At 28.4% G+C, this 18901-nt stretch overlaps 3 protein-coding genes across 6 annotated transcripts in view; 1 reads left to right on the top strand and 2 right to left on the bottom strand.

The window, feature by feature from the left end:
- The first annotated feature begins 467 nt into the window (after positions 1-467).
- Positions 468-2385, top strand: LOC141529660 (transmembrane protein 17B). 2 transcript variants are annotated; one of them, XM_074246310.1, is made up of 5 exons: positions 468-746; positions 1437-1540; positions 1603-1716; positions 1794-2087; positions 2244-2385. In XM_074246310.1, exons 1-4 carry the CDS (start codon positions 659-661, stop codon positions 2034-2036), a joined length of 549 nt encoding a protein of 182 aa, XP_074102411.1. In that variant the 5' UTR covers positions 468-658; the 3' UTR covers positions 2037-2087; positions 2244-2385. The 2 variants fall into 2 exon arrangements, with proteins under 2 accessions (XP_074102411.1, XP_074102410.1); XM_074246309.1 differs by having other exon boundaries at positions 2224-2385.
- Positions 2089-3248, bottom strand: LOC141529659 (uncharacterized). The gene is made up of 5 exons (XM_074246308.1): positions 2932-3248; positions 2811-2866; positions 2624-2745; positions 2393-2558; positions 2089-2333 (listed from the first exon to the last, which is right to left on the bottom strand). The coding sequence occupies exons 1-5, from the start codon at positions 3095-3097 to the stop codon at positions 2166-2168; spliced, it is 678 nt and encodes a 225-aa protein (XP_074102409.1). The 5' UTR covers positions 3098-3248; the 3' UTR covers positions 2089-2165.
- A 48-nt stretch (positions 3249-3296) lies between these two features.
- The window catches only part of LOC141529652 (uncharacterized), a 43444-nt gene continuing 27839 nt past the window's right edge, over positions 3297-18901 (bottom strand). Inside the window, exons 2-7 of one of the 3 annotated variants that reach the window (XM_074246298.1) lie at positions 16189-16248; positions 15781-15892; positions 7887-8020; positions 7622-7796; positions 4636-6173; positions 3297-4561 (exon numbers count right to left, since the gene is read on the bottom strand). In XM_074246298.1, the coding sequence (XP_074102399.1) occupies positions 4324-4561; positions 4636-6173; positions 7622-7624 (1779 nt within the window). In that variant the 5' untranslated portion in view covers positions 7625-7796; positions 7887-8020; positions 15781-15892; positions 16189-16248 and the 3' untranslated portion in view covers positions 3297-4323. Of the gene's footprint in view, positions 4562-4635; positions 6174-7621; positions 7797-7886; positions 8021-8079; positions 8454-15780; positions 15893-16188; positions 16249-18901 lie in introns of those variants that run through there. The other 2 variants (XM_074246299.1, XM_074246297.1) reach the window with 2 other exon arrangements.

Genomic DNA, 18901 nt, shown 5'->3' with positions numbered 1-18901 from the left:
TTAATTTTTACATGTGGAACTTTTTAATTAATTTTTTTATATTAATTCAATTGCTATAAAATTCAAAAAAAATTTTTAATAGTTGTCAACTTCAGTGTCATAAATTGTTTCATTTGTAAAAAACTTGAAAAACTGTAAGCGTAATTCTTAAAAAAATTTTTTTAGTCTTAATTTAATGATTGAAAAAAAAATTAAGAAATCAAAACCGCCGGCTAACTTTATTATTATAACTGAGTTTAATTAATTAAATCATGTACATAAACAATCAATTTATTTCATTCAAACATTCTCCGAAATCCCGGTAATTAAAATCTAACAAAGATAAACAAAACACCAGTCGGACGTTTTTAGAATGAAGAAAAAAATGAAACCGAAGCGCCCTCGGCGACTGTGTCAGCAACATCAATTTTTTTGGATGCTAGCACATGTGACAGTCTCTGCCCAGTGACTGTCATCATACACCAACGTCAAGTGTCAAATTCAACAATAACAACGATCCAGTATTGCATTTATCGCTCCATAAAAAAATGTTTAATTGTTAAACTTAAAACTTATAAATAAATTAATATGTTAATAATTTTTAAGCAATAAACATAAAATATGAATTATCCATTAATGACCTATTTTTAAGTGAAGATATTAAAAATAATTGATAATAATGTGGAGGTCTAAGGTGATCTCTGCCTCAAATCGCATATTTCCCGGACTAATATATCACGACTGGGAAAAACAGTATTGGGATGCCGGTAATTAATTAATAATAAACTCATTTAATTTTTTTATAACAAATAAATATATAATACTGAAGTTAGGGGTCAGCTGTCAATTTTAAAAATTTTTTTAGCAAATTAATTACAATGAAAATTAAGTTAGCCAACATCTAAAAATTTTTAGAATTTTCTTTTATTGAAAAATTATTTAAAAAAATAATAAAAGAAAAAATTTCACATGTAGAAAATTTAAAAAATTACACATGCAATTTTTTACAAATATTTTTTTGATATAATTTAATTATTAAAAAAAAATCAAAATATTAAAAACGTCGGCTAACTTATCAAAATTTTAATTACAATAAAAAAATGCTTCTAAAAATTTTCACTTGTCATTTTTATTAATTTTCATAACATTTTTTTAGAATTTTGTAGCAATTAAATTATTTAAAAAAAAATGTAATTGAAAAGTTTCACATGTGAAAATTAATAAAAATTACAAGTGAAAATTCTTAGAAGAATTTTTTTATTGTAATTGATTTATTAAAAAATTTTTTAAAATTGACAGCTGACCGCTAACTTCAGTATCATTAATTTTCATACATGAAACTTTTTAATAAAATTTTTTTTTAATAATTTAATTGTTATAAAATTTCAAAAAAAAAATTTAATATCTGTCAACTTCAGTATTATAAAGATATAATAAAAAAAATTGTTTGATTGCAGGACACCTGGTAAAGTCAAATTTACCTCTTCAAATGGCATTATATTTTGATATATGGTTCTTTCCGATTTGGTTCTTTATAATTCTCCTAGGATTAGATGCAAAGGTACCTATTTACCGAGTAATTACAATGAATAACAGTTGATTTATAAAATTATTCGTTTGCAGTATTACAATTTAAGTGGAGTATATAAATTCATAAATATCAGCATTTATTTATTGATTACATGCATCGAATGTCTTAAATTATACCTAGGATATCTAGGTAATTTATCTGAAAAGGTATGCACACTACAGTTTATTGACTTTGAATAAAATATAAATAATAATTAATAACGTGTGGGAAAATATTCTTAAAGATTCCAGAATTAGCAAGTTTCTGGCTGATATCAGCGTTACTACAATTCCCACTGCTGGTATTTATGTTACTAGATGCTAATATATTAATATTTTTTATTGAAAAAGCATCTACGGGAATGATGGTTTTATTGCTTATCTTTGAAATTATTACCGGTACTATCGCACTTAATAATATAGCTGCGCATCACTTGAAGAGATTCTACATGGCACAGCTTAGTGGACGTGTTAATAAATTTAATTAACTGGCAACCGACTGACCAACTACAGCAAATAATCATTAACAGTACTCTAACGTAAGTTTATTATTTTATTTTATTTATTTATTTTTTTTTTTTTTTTTTTTATTAAAAAATTTCGATTATTATTTTTAACTAAGCAAAGCGATTTTCACGAAAAAAATAATTTAAAGCAATCAAATTATCTTTCAAGCCTCTGCTCAAATTTTCCAGAGCATTCAGTGTGACGGCTTCTTGATTCGGTAGATTGTTAGCGAGAGACAGCAACAATTGGCTCTTGGTCGGTGCCATTTTCGCTAATAACTGCAAGTTAAAGTAAATTATTAAGGGTATAATCAAAGACAAAATAACTAGATAAGTACTCCGAACAATTGCTGAGCCATCCAGCCATGATAAGGCTCCAACGATTCCTTGTAAGAATTTTTTATATTGACAACAAGATCTTCAGCTTCGGTACCAGTTTTCGGTGGAATTGCTCTTGCATTTTCTATTACTCTGTCGACAAACAGATGAATCATCTTCAGTCCTCTGGAGATTCAAAAAAATATAAACATTAATGATAGATTAATAAGTCTAAGATAAGTTATAAATACCTAGTCAACCAAATCAAAGCATCAACAACGACTGTTTTTTTTCCAGATGCTCGCTCCGATAATAGTAAATCTTGTAGTGTTAAGTGTTCTTTTTTATTCGCTATGTATTTAGTGAGAATTTTCTAAAAATATTTTTACGATTAATATATTTATTAGTATTGACTTTTATGACAACTTTTAAAATTACCTCGATGTTCATTTGCATATCGTACTTTATCGGAGCAAAGACTTTACCAAATTTATCTAAAATTTATTTATTAGTACAATATTTAAGTAAAATTAATTAATTATTTATTTAGATTAATTACCTAGAACTTGTACAACGGCTTGAGAAGCTGCCAAAAAATTAGTAGTGTGAATTTTACCGTTAACAATCTTTGGAAATTTAATAGCCAGTCCATAATTTAGTTCTAAACTGTGATGAATGTCCTCATTGTCGTCTGCTTTCCAGTCATTTTCATTTACAGCCGACATTTAAAGTATTAAGAATTTCAATTTTATGATCAAAAACTATTAAGTAAGTTTAACTTTTTTAATACTTTGTATAAGATTAATGAATAAAATTATTCTGTGATTTGACAGTAGGCTCTAATCTTTTGTTATTAATAACTTTCTCAACACACTTCAATCCAGTGGGTATTAAAAAAAAAAAAAAAAAAAAAAAAAAAAAAAATTTCTTTAAAGTATTTTTTTATTACCTACTTCACAAATTATAATGCATTTTTTTAATAAAATATAATACTGTACATTGTCTTATATTTACAGACTAGTAGCTGCATTATAAAGTTAGTAAATAGTAAACGCACTGCGTTATTGCACATTATTATTAAATATAGAGAAATAGCGTAGTGTAATAATCTTTTAATTATTTTTGATATTGCACTGTAATTCATAAAATTTTTGAGCTGATCTCAACATTGCAAAACATCTTAAATTTTTTTTTTTTTTTTATTAAAAATTTATTAGTACCGTTTGAGATTAAATAGAATCGATATACTATAATTGAAAAATCAATACATCAATTGCACTTATTTCTACCCGACTCTTTAAATAATTTTCGACTAAACCCTAGGCAACTCCGTGAGCCAATCACAAGTCGGATTTATAATAGCTACATAAAAAGACCTTCTATACCTTTGAGCTGCAGTATTAGTTCAACCTTGGATTTAATGAAGTAGATACGAGTAAATTTGCAATATCGATACCATCTCACAAACTTTACGCGACATTGATCCAATAAACATTTATTTTATTTTTAAATATTATTATTTTGACTAATAAAGGATCACTGTATTTAAATTTTTATCAATTAATTGAGTAATTAGTAAAATATTTATTGAGATTTACTGCTTGTTTCTTTTTTTTTAATTCATCTGCAACGAGTTTAAGGCAATATTAGGCACGCATGGAGTTTATAATATGCAAGACTTGCGTGCATATTGTCTCACATTCCCTGCATTATAGTCGTATATAAATAAATAATTTAACAATATCGTTATAAATGTATATAATACTATCAATTAATAATTAGTATATACTAATGAGTAATATCATAAAGTCCTTATTACGTATACAAGAGTTATTAAATTTTTTCAGCATGGGTACGAAGATTTAAATAATGCACTCTATTACTTTAATAAAGAACTAGCAAAATAACTGTTGTATAAATTTTGAGAATTAATATTATTATTATTTTAATTTTAAAACTCTGGAGTGTGTAAGGAAGCGGTAATGTTTAGTACATTACCCACTGAATCTTCGGCAAAAATTACCAGTGGAGCGTCGTAACAGGTGTGAGCTAGTGGCGAAGATAGTGGAGGAACAACGGCTTCCAAGGGTGGACGTACGCCTGGAAATTGACGGTAGTTTATTACCATACCAGTAGATACTTGGCGTAATTCTATAACGCGAATTCCAAACGATGATCTTATAACATTTCTGTAAAAAAAAAAAAAATCGAACAATAATTATTTTTAATTTAACGATAAAAATTTATGAAATTAAAAATTTACCTCTTGGCAATATATTCAATTTGACAATTATTGCGATAATAGTGAGAATTATGATCATTTATTATTTCATTCTCATTGTCTTCAGCAAACCATCGGTGATAAGCGAGAATAGTTGCACAAGAAGGCCCCCAAAATATTTTATCAGGCTGACAAAAGGAAGTTTCAAATACGTATGTATTTTGATGATTAAATTGCAAATCAATGTCGGGACTTGTTCGATTTATTGAATTTTCATTGGCTACGAGATCCTTTGTTTTCGAATTATCTCCAAACAATTCCGGCAAAACGCATGGTCTTGGAGCTTTAGAATTCGCTAGACTCGTAATAGATTGACTGTTATTATTGTTATTGTTGTTATTACTGTTATTAATGGTAACAGTGACACTCAGCGGTTTGCTGAGCGTTATTGTAGAGCGTTGGAGGTCTCCATTGCGAGGATTGCGATTGTTGTCTGTATTACCAGGGGATTTTTTGGTGACAATACCTTTGTCGATAAAAACATGATCAACGTAATTGAATCCGCGGCCCATAATGCCCTCACGGGTGTGACCCAAGTCGAAGGTGTGAGCAAGTTCATGAAGCACAGAGCCAAGAGTCGTTGCCAGACACCCGCCATAAGTACCACGATAATTACTGTCATCCATGAGAACGTCTGTGTCAATTATTGTCTTGTCTAAAAATTTAGGTAACACTTGATTAAGAGTTGTAGGCCAAGTGTGAAGACACGCAGATCCGAATAGTGCGAGACCACCACCACCAAGAGCAGCGTGCCCTTGGGTGCTTGCCAGAGTTGCCTCATGTGTTCTAGGACTCGGAGCTCCTCTGTACTTGGTACAAGATAAAAATGCCAAATATTTTCTGTCTCTAGAAGCGAGCGGACCTTTCATTATTTCGCGACCTACAAATTCCCAGAGCTCGTGCTGATTCATAGCTCTCGCGGTGTCCACATTGAGCATGCTGTGCATTACCAAGCACTCGGGCCCGTCGAGATCTCGCTCCAACTGAAATGTCTTCCGAGCGTGTCCGGCTTCTTGCAACTTTTCAGCGGTTAATGACTGTAATAAACGGGCTCCGAGCCCAATTCTGGTGGCTGCGCTCTCCGGAGAACAGTCCTCACTTGCTGGACCCTGAAAATATCCATCGTGACCTGCACAAATTACATAAATCGGCGTAACTCGAAGTCGAGACTTTTTCGGCTCGTGAATCAGTGTCAATTGTTTTTTAATTCCATTAGCAGTCTCCAATTGAAGTTTATTTATTCCACGTGGTAAATCCACCAGGATACGAAATTCTCCGGCAATAATGGGCCACTCTGTCACCAACCCGGATTTTAGATTGTGATGCTGCTGAGTACGGATATTTATTTTAGTACAACACCCCGGTGCTTGCCCTCGTATCAGCACCAAACTGTAGGTCAATGTTTCGCCATCCGATAAATTTTTAATGACAATACTTTCGGGGTTTATATTTTTAGTTATGGTTGATTTTGTCGAGGTCGTTGTAGTTGTGGTCGTTGTCACCACTACGTTTGTTTGAATCTGCACAATAGAATAATAAAATACAATAAGTATCACTTTATTACGGTTAAACCCAGAAAATAGATATAAAGTTATTTCTAAAGAAACTAACTTGCTATTATTTATTTTTATTGTTTTAAATATGTGATTGAATAATAATGTTCTATAATTATTACTGATGATTAACATAAAAAATATTTTTAAAAATAAAGAAAACATAATAAAATTTATAATAAAATATGTTGGTTGGCTTATAAGCAATTGATAAAATAAAGGAAAAAAAAAAGAAAGGGGATACTGACCGATGCGAAACTGTGGCATAAAAATAATAATAATTATTATTACGATAACAAATAAAAAATTTTTTACGATCGATCCATTATAATTTAATAAAAATAAAATAAAAAAAATAAAAAAAAAAAAGAGCAGTAATAACCGATTAGAACGTAAAAAAATGAACCTAAAAAATATTCGACCAGAGAGTTCTAGAGTCAACTTTCACGAATCCAGCCAAGGTAACAGCTATTTTTTATTCCCCGAAGGCCCTTAGGTGAAGAATATTCTCTTTAAATAAACATTGTTACCTAATACAAATAATTAAACAATCATTACAATTATTATTAACTCCAATTAAATTTTAATTATTTTTTTTTACAATTTTTTGTATAATATCTTACGTATCGTTAGACTCGTTTAAAATTTAATTGGGCTTATAATTGACAATTTTGAAAGCTTGATTATGTTTTAATTTGTCAAAAAATAAAACTAATGACTTGTTAAGTTAAATAACATTTTTAAAAATATTGAACCAAGTAATATCTGGAAATTCTTGAGTTTTATTAGTTTATTAACAGGGGTTATTATTCGAGGTTTTTTTTATTGTCGTCGATATGTACTTGAAGTTACCTAATAAAAAGTAATCAAAGAATAATTATAATGATCAATAAAAATTCTATTGACCTCGTACAGAGGCATTAAACTAAAAAATGATAAAAAAAAAAAAATTATGGGTATTGACCAGTTAAGAAACTTTAGTTTTGTAAAAAATATCAATCATTAAAACAATTTACAATATAATTGTAGATAAAACTAATGTTTTAATCGTTTTATTATTTCGTTAAAAATAATTGTTGGTAAAAAAAAATTGATCCAACAAGTGACTATTGATCCGAAGTGTTTAATATAATAAAAATATAAACAATAAACTCAGATAAAAAGATTGTATTTATTATTATTATTATTATTATTATTATTATTATTATTATTATTGTTGTTATTATAAATGTGTGTTTTTTAAATCTTTTTTTCTAAACTTTCTCACTAGGTTCTTGACACGAATGTTTTCTCAAATATAAATTAAACAGATTTTTATTAGTACGATAGTGGGTTACAGGGAAAAAGCGAATTAATTAAATCTAGATGAAAGAGAGCTAGTGAGAGAAAAACAAATCGAATTTATTATCACTTACCATTTTATCGGGGGGAAAAAAGGTTTGATATTGCGGATTAAATACTGAAGAGTAAAAATTAGTCGGCCGAGGTTTTTTTACACCAGTGAAAGGAATAAGGAAGGTTCTGATTTCAGATGTCGACTCTACACTCGTATCCTCGAAGGTTGCTCACTTAGATCTTCTACATTCTCCGCTGTATCGAAAAAACAAACAAAATTATGCAGTTACAATGCGACACAATATCGAGACTAATAGCGAACGAATAAAGATAAAAAATACTTACTAGATAAAATAAAAAAGCACCAGCAAGCAAAAAGTCCAGGTTTAGTGGCAATAGGTGTGTACTTTTTAAAAATTAATCAATTTCTCGGTGCACCATCCTTCAGCTTCGTAGCTGGTTACCCCGTCAATACTCGGCTGAAATACAAAGTACTTACTGAATGGCCTTTTTATATATAATATTATGATTACTGTACTTTTATATATATAATATTCTCCCTATATATCTGATATAGGTATATGTCAAGGTGATAGTTATCGACGGCGGTACTAGGAACAAAGTGAACACGAAGTACCAGAGTGTAACCAAGCAGTGTCGCCCTGGAGCGCGGTTGCGCCCTACGATTTCACAATTTTCGAGGGAATCAAGCTTAATCCAACGGATTTGTTGACCGCGCCGTCACAAATAGCAAATTATACCGGCATGTCCTTATGTGCGTTGGCGTATTCTAGATTCGCTATCCACTGTCCGCCCAATAAATGACATTAAAGTAAACTGTTACTTGACAATTTTTTTAATTTTCTTTGACAAAAAAATTTTTTCTAACAAATTATTTTTAAAAAATTGCATTTTTAATTTATTAAAATTTCTACAAGTCCATTTTTTTAGTAATTTTTTTTTTACTATAATTTATTTGTTAAAAAAAAAAATTAAAACAATTGTGAAGTGACAGCTAAATTTAATGAAAATTAATTTAGCAGCTATTTATTAATTTTTTAACAAATAAATTATGGCAAATATAAATTGACATTTAGAAATTTCAAAAAATTATAAATGCAATTTTTTAAAAATAGTTTTTCAGGAAAGATTTATTTGTTAAATGAAATTAAAAAATTATCAAGTGACTGGTAACTTTAATGTCATATAATTTATTTATTAAAGAAAATTAAAAAATTTGTCAAGTGACAGCAAAATTTAATATCATGCCCAATAATACAGTTGCCTGAGAAAGAGAAACAAAGGGTTAGTAAATAACAGTAACTAACAGAAACAGAACAGACTTGACTTTTTGTCTAGTGTGTTATGTCTACTAACCATTATCTCGAGTAGAGCTAACCTAACCGGCAGTATAACTTTTAAATCCTGGCAGCAGCCTATTTTATTTTGTTCGCCGGTTAAATATTCAGCATAATAAAAATGAAAAAAAGCCAAGAAATTATTTTATCTCGGTATTGTATTCCAGCGAGTAACAGAGAGACAACGTCGATGCTTTGTGTTGTTTTAAATCTTGATTTCTTTTTCAGAACAAAATGAAAGGTAATAAAATACCTACGAAAAAATAATAAATAAATAAAATTAGCTGTTGATGCTGATGAAGATTATGATAGTGGTGATGATGACGATGATGATGATGGGAGAATGAAAAAACAATAAAAAATGGTAAATACCCGTCAATATTCTAGAGTAAATAATATTCAGTGAAAATTATAAATTTTCTCCTATTTGTAAGTAAAAAATAGTGTACGCGGATACATGCTGTATTTTCTATCTAGTGTGTAGGCATGCTGTTGCTGGTTGCTGCTGGCTAGTGGCTGCTGGTGAAGTATATACGTACAGGTATAGGTACAAGAGTGTATATAGAGATAGAGAGGCGGCTCTCAAAGAGAAGTCGCGCGGTACGGCGCGATGCACTTGTTAATTGCCCGCGGAACGCAATATCTCGTATATATCGCGCACGTTGAGGTTAGCGACCGTGAAAGTACTCCTTGTGTGCAAGTAGGACATTGATTTTTAAAAATTGTTGCAACGATTGCGTGCGCCCACACTATTGACCTATATTTTCTCAACCGAGGTCGATGCACTCCATCCACCAACCACACCAACACCCATTACTCGTGTTTATATTGTCTTTTTTGCTTATTTTTAATCTCAAACATTTACTTTTTACATCGGTAATTGTTGTTGTTGTTGTTGTTGTTGTTATTATTATCATTATCATTATCATTGTACTGCTTCTGCTGATGGTAATGCTAAAAGATACTCTCTTGCTCTTGTTATTATCCATCATGCCCATACACCGATAATGAAAGTTATACATATATACATTTTTTAAAATAATAATAAATAAAGTTATTTTTTATTCTTTTTTCAGCCAATTTTAGCCATTATTATACATCGTTATAAATACATACATTTATATCTGCATTATTTGGAGATAAAGTTTCAGAAATATATTATTAAAGAGACATTATAATAAAAAGAGTGGGAGAAAGTGGGTAAAAGTAAAGTATCATATGAGCCAAAGAAGAAAATGTATTCTCTATACGCACACATATTTATATATATAAGGAAGCAAAATACTTTAACAAGATTTTCGATGCTACTTTATTTTATACTTTAAGTATTTAAATTTTCTTTATGTCAATTATCATGAAAATTAAGTTAGCCGACATTTCAAAATTTTTAGAAATTTTTTATTAAAAAAATTTCAATTAAACAATTTTACAAAAAATTTCACATGTAAAAAAATTCAAAAACTACAAGTGCAATTTTTTAGAAACATCTTTTGAATTGTAATTTAATTAATAAAAAAAATTAAAAATTTTTAGACGTCTGCTAACTTCAGTGTCATTACTTATTAATTGTAGGGAGCCCATAGAAAAAAATTTAACCAGCTTGAAAGTTTGTACGTAGTTTATAATATTTTGATATAAATATAAAAAATTATTAAGGATAAATAATTAAATTTAATTTTCATGAATATTTAAAAGTTACTATTTTTTTTTAATTTTGTTTTTTATCCAGTGAAATTATTTCTATAACTAATAATGTGTGTTGCACTTTAAAGTTACATTTAATTTATAATAAAATTATGTAAATTATTTAATAACAAAAGTAGTAGTTGCTATTAAAAAAATAATTACTCGATTCATATTATCTCAATACATAAATAATTACATCACTTTAATAATCACACTGCTAGACGGCTACGACCGATATCTATTATTTTATTTCTTTATTTATTTGAAAGTTATTAATTTTCCATACATATTTCCGATAAAATATTCCAATAATTATCAATTAATTTTTTTTCATCAATTATTTTTAGGGTTTTTTTTAATGTAGAAAAGTTCCAACATTACAGTAATCATTCGCGACGTTACACCAAACAAAGCTGGCAATGGGTAGTGGGAAATAACCATGTTGGTATCCAAGCGTTTCTAAATGAAATGTATGCTCAGGTATTATTTTTTTTTAATATTAATATTTATATATTATTATTATTATTATTATTATTATTATTATTATTATTATTATTATTATTATGGTTATTATATATTACATTTCAAAGTGTTATATGTAAATGTGGATATATATTTATATAAATATATTTACAGGGCGGAAGCGCGACACAGTAATATATACGATACGCAAAGTGAAAGCAGGAGCACCAGCAACAGCAGCAGCAAGAGAAGAGAGCAGAGAGCGGCGAATGATTTAGGTTCTCTTGTATGTATAAGTATAAGTATAAGTATAAGTATAAGTATATGTATATATATGTATATGATCAAGCGCGATACGATACTTTTGGTTGTACCGGGTTAAATTAATTTGGCTTATGATGATTGCGGCACAAGGGTAGACGGACGTTAACGTTTTACTACCTTTTTTACAACCAGAGCTATAAGCCGGTTTTCTGGTGAAATTATTGAGACCAATATTGCACTTGAGAGTATATATATACTCTTATAATACAAATTTTTACACGTTATAAAAGGTGTGTTCGGAGAACCTGAAAATTAACCAATAAAAATAAAATAAAATAAAATAAACGAAGGAATTCATGAAAGAGAGAGTGATGATGAGTTATGTTTGTCTATCTGTATTTTATTAAATTGAAATAATGAGTTATGAGTTTGTTTTTGTTGCAGACTTAAGAAAAAAAGGCTGGATGCTCGAGAAGTGAGCGAGGATTCCGAGTAGAGCAATTAGATGGATCGTACATAAATACGAAGATACGCATTGATAAAAATGAGAGTAAGTATAAGTATAATGAATAAGAAATGAAATACGATGGTGCTGGAGCGCAAAGCTGTTGAGAGTGAATAACGACGTGTTGGGGTGGTGAGAGTAGGCCAATGTCAGTGTCAGTACGCCGCAGAGCTTGGCTAGTTAGCCTCTCTCGCGCGCGCGACAAACTTGATCGTGAAAACAGAAAAACGACAGCGTATATGGAGTCGCCGATTACGTTCATTCGCTCAACAGTTTTATTTATAGAACCTTGGTATTCATTGTATATATATATATATATATATATATATATATATATATATATATATATATATATATATATATATATATACACATATGTGAGATTTTGCATTCATACTAATTTCTTTTATTAAATATGTATATGTATATTAATATATTCGATTATTTAATCTCGTTATATATGTAATACACTTTTTTTATTATTATGCTATGGATGATGTAATTTTTTTTTTATAACACTACTGTGTCAGAAGTGAGATAAGCACTTGCTAATTTTAATCACCATCGTAACCGCCTTCATCATTTTATTTGCGATGCACTTTAGATTACAATTATTTAAGACAGTAGCATGTGTATAATTTATATTATCATTATTGTCAAATAATAAAATTTGTTATCGAAATGTTAACAAATAAAATAATGGAAGAATGAGAATGAGAATGAGAATATATTGTAAAGAAGTAAAAGTTTATATATACCTTTACTTATTGTAATTATCATATTAATGTTATGTAAAAAAAAATATGAAATTTTCACTCGGTATTAAAAAAAAAATAAAAAATCTATTTTGACATATATATTTTTATTGTCTGCTTATTTAAATGATAATAAAATTTATGAAAATCAAATGTGATTTTAAATTTTCACTTCTCCAGAGAGCATTTAAATGTGTATTTATGTAGGTATACGTGAGTATACATACAGATTTTTTATTTTTTTTTTTTTTTCGTTTGAACACATGTGTGTATTGACTGAAAGAAAGTTCGACGCCTTATACTTTACGTAAGCGTGTATTTAATTTTGAAACATTTTTGCGGCTACGGCATTGACGACGCGATGACGACAGGGCCAAAACCATTTGTTATTAGACTGTTATTCAGTTGAGATACAATTGAGAAATTCCCAAATTGTTAGCCGCAAGTTTGATAATCGTACTTACTTATGTATTATATGTATGTACTCTTATATATATCTATATCATCATTATCATCATCACCATCATCAATTACTTGGTAATACATAATATACATACAGCAAGTATTGTCAATACTTGGAGCATTACACTTTCGAATTGCTGTATTTGTCTCTTTGTATTCCCTATAAAATATCACGTAAACTTACATAACTATTTAAGAAATATTTGCTCACACCTTCTCATTTAAATCGACATTTGAAAAAATTAAGAGAAACTACTTTTATATATCACACACATTTAATAATGTCTCCTCAACTCAGTCTATATATATATATATATATATATATATATATATATATATATATATATATATATATATATATATATATATATATATATATATATGTTTTTGCATTACGCAATTTGAACACGGTAACATTGATAGCGCACGAAAGCATGAATGCCGTCCAGAAGCTGGAGCAATAACCAAATGCATTTATTTTATTTTTTCTTCATGCACATTAAATTTATATTCTGGACCTTTTCGTTAACGTTTTTTTTTTTATTTTTAAATTATCTCATTAAAAAAATATTTTTTTTTTATTTCCATCGTAAATTCCGGAACTATTATTTTTCTTTCCGTATTTTGAGTGGTGTAAAAATAATTTAAAATTTAGATAAAAAAAACTCCTGTGAGTAATAGAAGAAAAATGTTTGTATATTGAAAAATTAAATGGAAAAATTTGAACTAGGTAGTATAGGTGCGTGCGGGCCCGTTGGGCTTAATATTTTAAAAGGAAGATTTTAAAAGCCTGTACCTATATAATATATTCCACGTATGGACGTGTGTTTTAGCAGACGAGGAGTTGTCCTTGACACGACGACGATAGAAAGTGAAACAGGTCAAAGTGTCCTATATAGTCTTCTTATACGTTAAAAATGTAAATCTATAAAATTTAAATGCTTTCAAGAAATTTGTTTCTTCTTTTTATTTTATTTTTTGTTTTGTTTTTATTTTTATTTTTATTTATCATTTTTCTTTTATTTTCGCTCTCAGGAATTTATTTACTAAATTATTGGGATGCCTAATATCATTGTTATTAAACTCTCTGACAATAACAATGAATCATTTGAATAGCAATTTCATAATTATAATTTATCTTGCTCATTAATTATAGACTAATATATTTATCACATTTATCATTTCCGCGGTCTGGATCAAACTAAAAGGTTAAAAAACATGAATAATAATTCAATAATTATTTGTTTTTGGTATCAGCTGTCTAAACATTAAAGAAATAAAAAATTAAAATAAAATAAAAATATAAGGATAAAAGATATGTATACATATACAAATACATATATTAATGCGCTATCGAATAAACGAAAGTGAAATCAAATTTATGACAAAATCATGGCCTTGAATATACATTAACATGGCGTAATAAAAACGAATTATTGTGTGTATGTGACCTTATAATGAATTACTCTATAGCAAATGTGACAAGATACATTTGGGGATTACCAAAAAACACATCGTGCGCTCGTTAGTTTGGTATGTACTCGTTAATTTAACAAAAAAAAAAAAAAAAAAAAAAAAAAAAGCAAATATTTTTAAATTCTGTCTTTTGACTGAAACAAGATTTTAAAAACCTATCGTTTGAGTAAGCTGATACTAACGTGTGAATAAAGTGATAGAAAATAATTTACATACATTTTTAAATCTAAAGAATTTTGCGATTTTGCGTGACACGCACATCAAAAGATAAACAAAACCTGACACATAACTGATTCAAGTTTCGTCTACTTAAAACTTTTTTTTTTTTCTTTTTTTTTTTTTTTTTTTTTTTTTATTCTCAACGATAATATCAAACTTCCGTCCGGTATATTTTTTATCAGCGGATTATTCCAATTTCCCATTCTTAGTCTGCCAGCCGTCAATCGGCTGTTATTATCTCACAAACCACGCAATGCAGGTTGTATTACATTAAACAGGCGAATACTTATATATTTATATTACATTTCGATAGTTTAAAGTATGTAACATGTTTTTATTATTCAAACAGATACAAAAGACCGTCATTGAAAGTGTTAATAAAAGGTGCGAAAAAAGAACCAGAAGGAGGAATTTTGGTTTAGTTCAAACAGGACACAACTGGTACAGCTATTCGTATACAATATCAAGCTCGTAATGAAAATAAAAATTACAAAAAAAAAAAAATCCAGAAAAAAAAAACAAGTCGTTGCGCGCATGACCTACGTAACATTCGATTGGTTGTGTCGCGGTATTTCGACGCCTATGCATTGGCCCACAATATGCGTTTACAAGGGACCTTGGCTTCAATTTAAAATCTCATACATATGTACCCGTTTTTTATCATTATCTCTTATTCTCATTCTCAATATTTATAATCTTCTTTGGTTGATTTATCAGCATCGTGAAACCGCCGAATCTTAAAGTTGATGCACCAAATTCTAAATCATTGTAGGTCATCATTTATTTTAGCACTCTGATAACCGCTATTACGTTCAAAATATTTTATTTTGACTCTTCTTATCGACTGTTTTTATTTATTATTTACTTTTTATGATTAAAATCACTGTCATTCATAGAAACAATTACTCACATAAAAAATAACATTCGTTATAATGACTAATACTTTCAAAAACAATCCATCCAGTTTTGTTATTCCTAAAGATTATTTATCAGTAAATACTCATTTAATTATTTACTTTTTAGATTAATTTAATTACTTTGTGAGTACTCACGATTTAAAGTAACGCTATTGTCGTCATCAAACAGTTTCTTCAGACGGTTTTATAAGACCAATAGTCTTCAGTAAATTTGACTAGTTTCGTTGCAAATATTGAAGGCTTGCATCTATAAATTAATCCATTCTTATAATTTAGATGAAAAATATGAAAATATATTCAAACCCAAAAATCAGGCGCGCGCAAATTTGAATTCTAGTTCCATTTTTATAATTTAGATGAAAAATATGAAAATATATCATATAAGCAAACTATTCGTAACGTGATTGGTCAAATATATCAAAACATAAAAATATATGCAAACTCTAAATTTACGCGCGGGCTTGCGCGCCCAAATTTGATTTCTAGTAATTATTTAAATTAGATTAATTAAGGATTTTTTTTATTTTCAGTAGAGTTACTTACTTGATTATCGAGTCTAGCAGCGGTAGTTAGATTTTGGCCAAGTAAATGAAATCCTCTACTCTGTAAATAAAGAAAATTTAATTCATACATTAAAAACAAAATATGTCTTTTAATTTTTGATTAATCGAGACAAAAAACTGGTTATCTTCAATTATAAATATTTTTATTGAACTTTTTTAATTTAGCTAGAAAGTGCTATTGGTTATGAAGCTACAATTCGATTTTTAGTCCGAAATCTTTATAATTCTTAAGTAAATTTTACGGAATTGAAGAATTTTTTGATTCAAGCAAATTAAACCCTTTAAAAGTATTTCTTAGTTCAAGAATTTTGCTTTCAAAACAAGTTAATTTTTTTTTCTGTGAATAAATAACAGTTAGTGTGGCTTTCATGTTACGGACGACATAACTCCACACAGAAAAAAAATTACTTGTGAAAATTACATAAATGGTGTTGTAAAATTTACATTTTTAAATAGTATTATATTAAAAAAAAAAACTGTTGAATTTAGAGGTATAAATATGTAAAACTATATTAAGAAAAAAATATGTTAATTTTTCGGGAGTAAAAATACTGATTTTGAAAAAAAAAAAAAAAAAAATCTTAGTTAAAATGAAAAAAAATTCCTTGTAATACACGATGTCGTTAACAAATACATCAGAAACATTTTACCAGATAAAAATTAGAAGAATATTAGTGTTTAATATTTTTAGAGATTTTAGGAGATAAAAATTTTGATAACGAAATTTTAAAAGTTTTCCGTTTCACCTTCCCTCTTCCTTTCTAATGTAAACTTTACATTTTTCCAATATAAAATTTACATTTATACTAACCCTCAGAGCACTATGCTCCAGGGGTTGATCTTAAAGATATGGAGGTTGAAAGAGGATTCAAAATAAATAAGCAAAGCTTCGCAATAGAAATTGTGACTTTTTTAAAATGTAAAAGATTTTTCTGAAAAGTTTTGAAATACTTTGAGGCTTAAAAAATTATCGAAAATATTCTTAAATTTTTAAAAATATCGAGAATTATTTCCCAGTCAACACCTCGTACTACCGCTAAAGTATAATAAAAATTTTATTCGAAAATGATTAAAGCTTGTAAAAATAAAATTGTCAATTAATTTTAAAGCATTTGGGATCAATAAAAACTTTATGTCGATCAAAAATTGTTAATAAAGTAAACGGATAAAAGGTTACCGACTTTTGATGGTTTTCCGTATTTCAATCGTAAAAAAAAAAAAAAAAAAAAATCCACTTTATTTCTGTAAAATATTTTTTTTATCAAAAAATTGACATAAAAAATTTTTTTTCATTTTTATATTTTTTACAAAATTAAAAAAAAATTTTAAATACTATACTTATGGGTCGAAGTATTTTAAACCGTGAAATTAAACAATTATCCAATTTAAAAAAGCCGTCAGTATATAATAAAAATATTGGGTGGATTATTTTTTTTAGCATCGAAGTATAGAGAGGAAAAAAATGACCGAATATTGATAACAACATCAATGTTTTATATTGATATAATAAAAATAAATGTGTTTATAATTATTACAATAAAATTCCCAGCGTGTTAGTCACACGAGGCTAAAAAAAGAATTTTATAAGGTTTATCACCCGTGTTTATAAATATTTAGAGTTTAAAAGTAGCTTAGAAATATAAAAACAATTTGTTTTTCTATTTAGAATGTATCATCATGGTATCGACGAAAAGTTTGCGTCAGAGCCACCACGGTGTGTCATTTGATTTAGAAGAAAATTATATTACTTCGTGACGTTGTGCACGCATCCAGTGCATGGGCACGCATATATAGATATAACCCTCCCCATGACGCATTTACGTTAATGATATTCATCCCGAAGGTACGAAAAATATCTCCACAACATGTTATTATGTGCATGAATCACCAATTATTATAATGAAAAGGAAGAATCAAAAGTTTGATGGCCAAAGAGCCATCAATAGATTGTACCGGCGTCTATTTAACAGCAGTAGCTTTTTCATAATTTTTTCATAATTTTTTTTTTTTTTCATTTTTACGTTCGAAAAATTTTATAATTTTGTGTAAATTATAAAATAACTTTGGATAAACAATGTATATTATATATTTGAAAGCATCATCTTTTGGAGCACGTGCATACTACATATTATACATATATATCTATCTATCCTTGATAATCTGGGATGAATCAGCATTGTGCAGCGCGAAGGACTCTACTTCCTTTTACTTTTAAAGTAATATTATTTTGTTCATTTTGTTTTCTGTTGATCGATTATTTTTTTCTATTTTCGAGTTAGTTTTGTTTTTGTTGGTTCGGTTGGATACGCGCGTGCATATAAGAATGTGTGTTTCATCATTTCTCGGAAGGACCGAGCTGTAGCATATACAGCAACAGTCTGTATAGTGTCCAAGCTAAACTATAATCGAGGATAGGAGCACACCAAAAAATAAAGCAAAGATAACGCTAGGATAATAAAAACAAGAGCTGAGAATTGTGCTGGGCAGATGATCGCCCAGCATCCAACATCCAACATCCAAAATTCAACAACAGGGTGGCCTGGTTGTGAGCATTAAGGTGTGCATCCTAAACCCACTATTCTCTTAAGAAAAATTCTTCTTCTTCTTCTTCTTCTTCTTCTCCTCATCCACCTCTATATATATTCTGTATGCTGCCAGAGCATTCTGGCACAATTATCAGCGCGGCATCATAA

Source organism: Cotesia typhae, unplaced genomic scaffold (genome assembly GCF_013202065.1).
Source record: "Cotesia typhae breed Kobodo isofemale line unplaced genomic scaffold, CoteBio_Ctyphae contig_48, whole genome shotgun sequence".
Taxonomy (NCBI): Eukaryota; Metazoa; Arthropoda; class Insecta; order Hymenoptera; family Braconidae; genus Cotesia; species Cotesia typhae.
This window is presented reverse-complemented; position numbering and strand designations above follow the sequence as displayed.

Bases quoted from the DNA above. Each gene is read 5' to 3' on its own strand.
- LOC141529659 (XM_074246308.1), bottom strand. From the start codon at position 3,097: ATGTCGGCTGTAAATGAAAATGACTGGAAAGCAGACGACAATGAGGAC. The intron at 2,746-2,810 runs GTAATTTTAAAA...AAATATTTTTAG, and splicing joins ATATGCAAATGAACATCGAG to AAAATTCTCACTAAATACAT. The intron at 2,559-2,623 runs GTATTTATAACT...TTGAATCTCCAG, and splicing joins GCTTTGATTTGGTTGACTAG to AGGACTGAAGATGATTCATC.
- LOC141529660 (XM_074246310.1), top strand. From the start codon at position 659: ATGTGGAGGTCTAAGGTGATCTCTGCCTCAAATCGCATATTTCCCGGA. The intron at 747-1,436 runs GTAATTAATTAA...GTTTGATTGCAG, and splicing joins AAAACAGTATTGGGATGCCG to GACACCTGGTAAAGTCAAAT. The intron at 1,541-1,602 runs GTACCTATTTAC...ATTCGTTTGCAG, and splicing joins TCCTAGGATTAGATGCAAAG to TATTACAATTTAAGTGGAGT.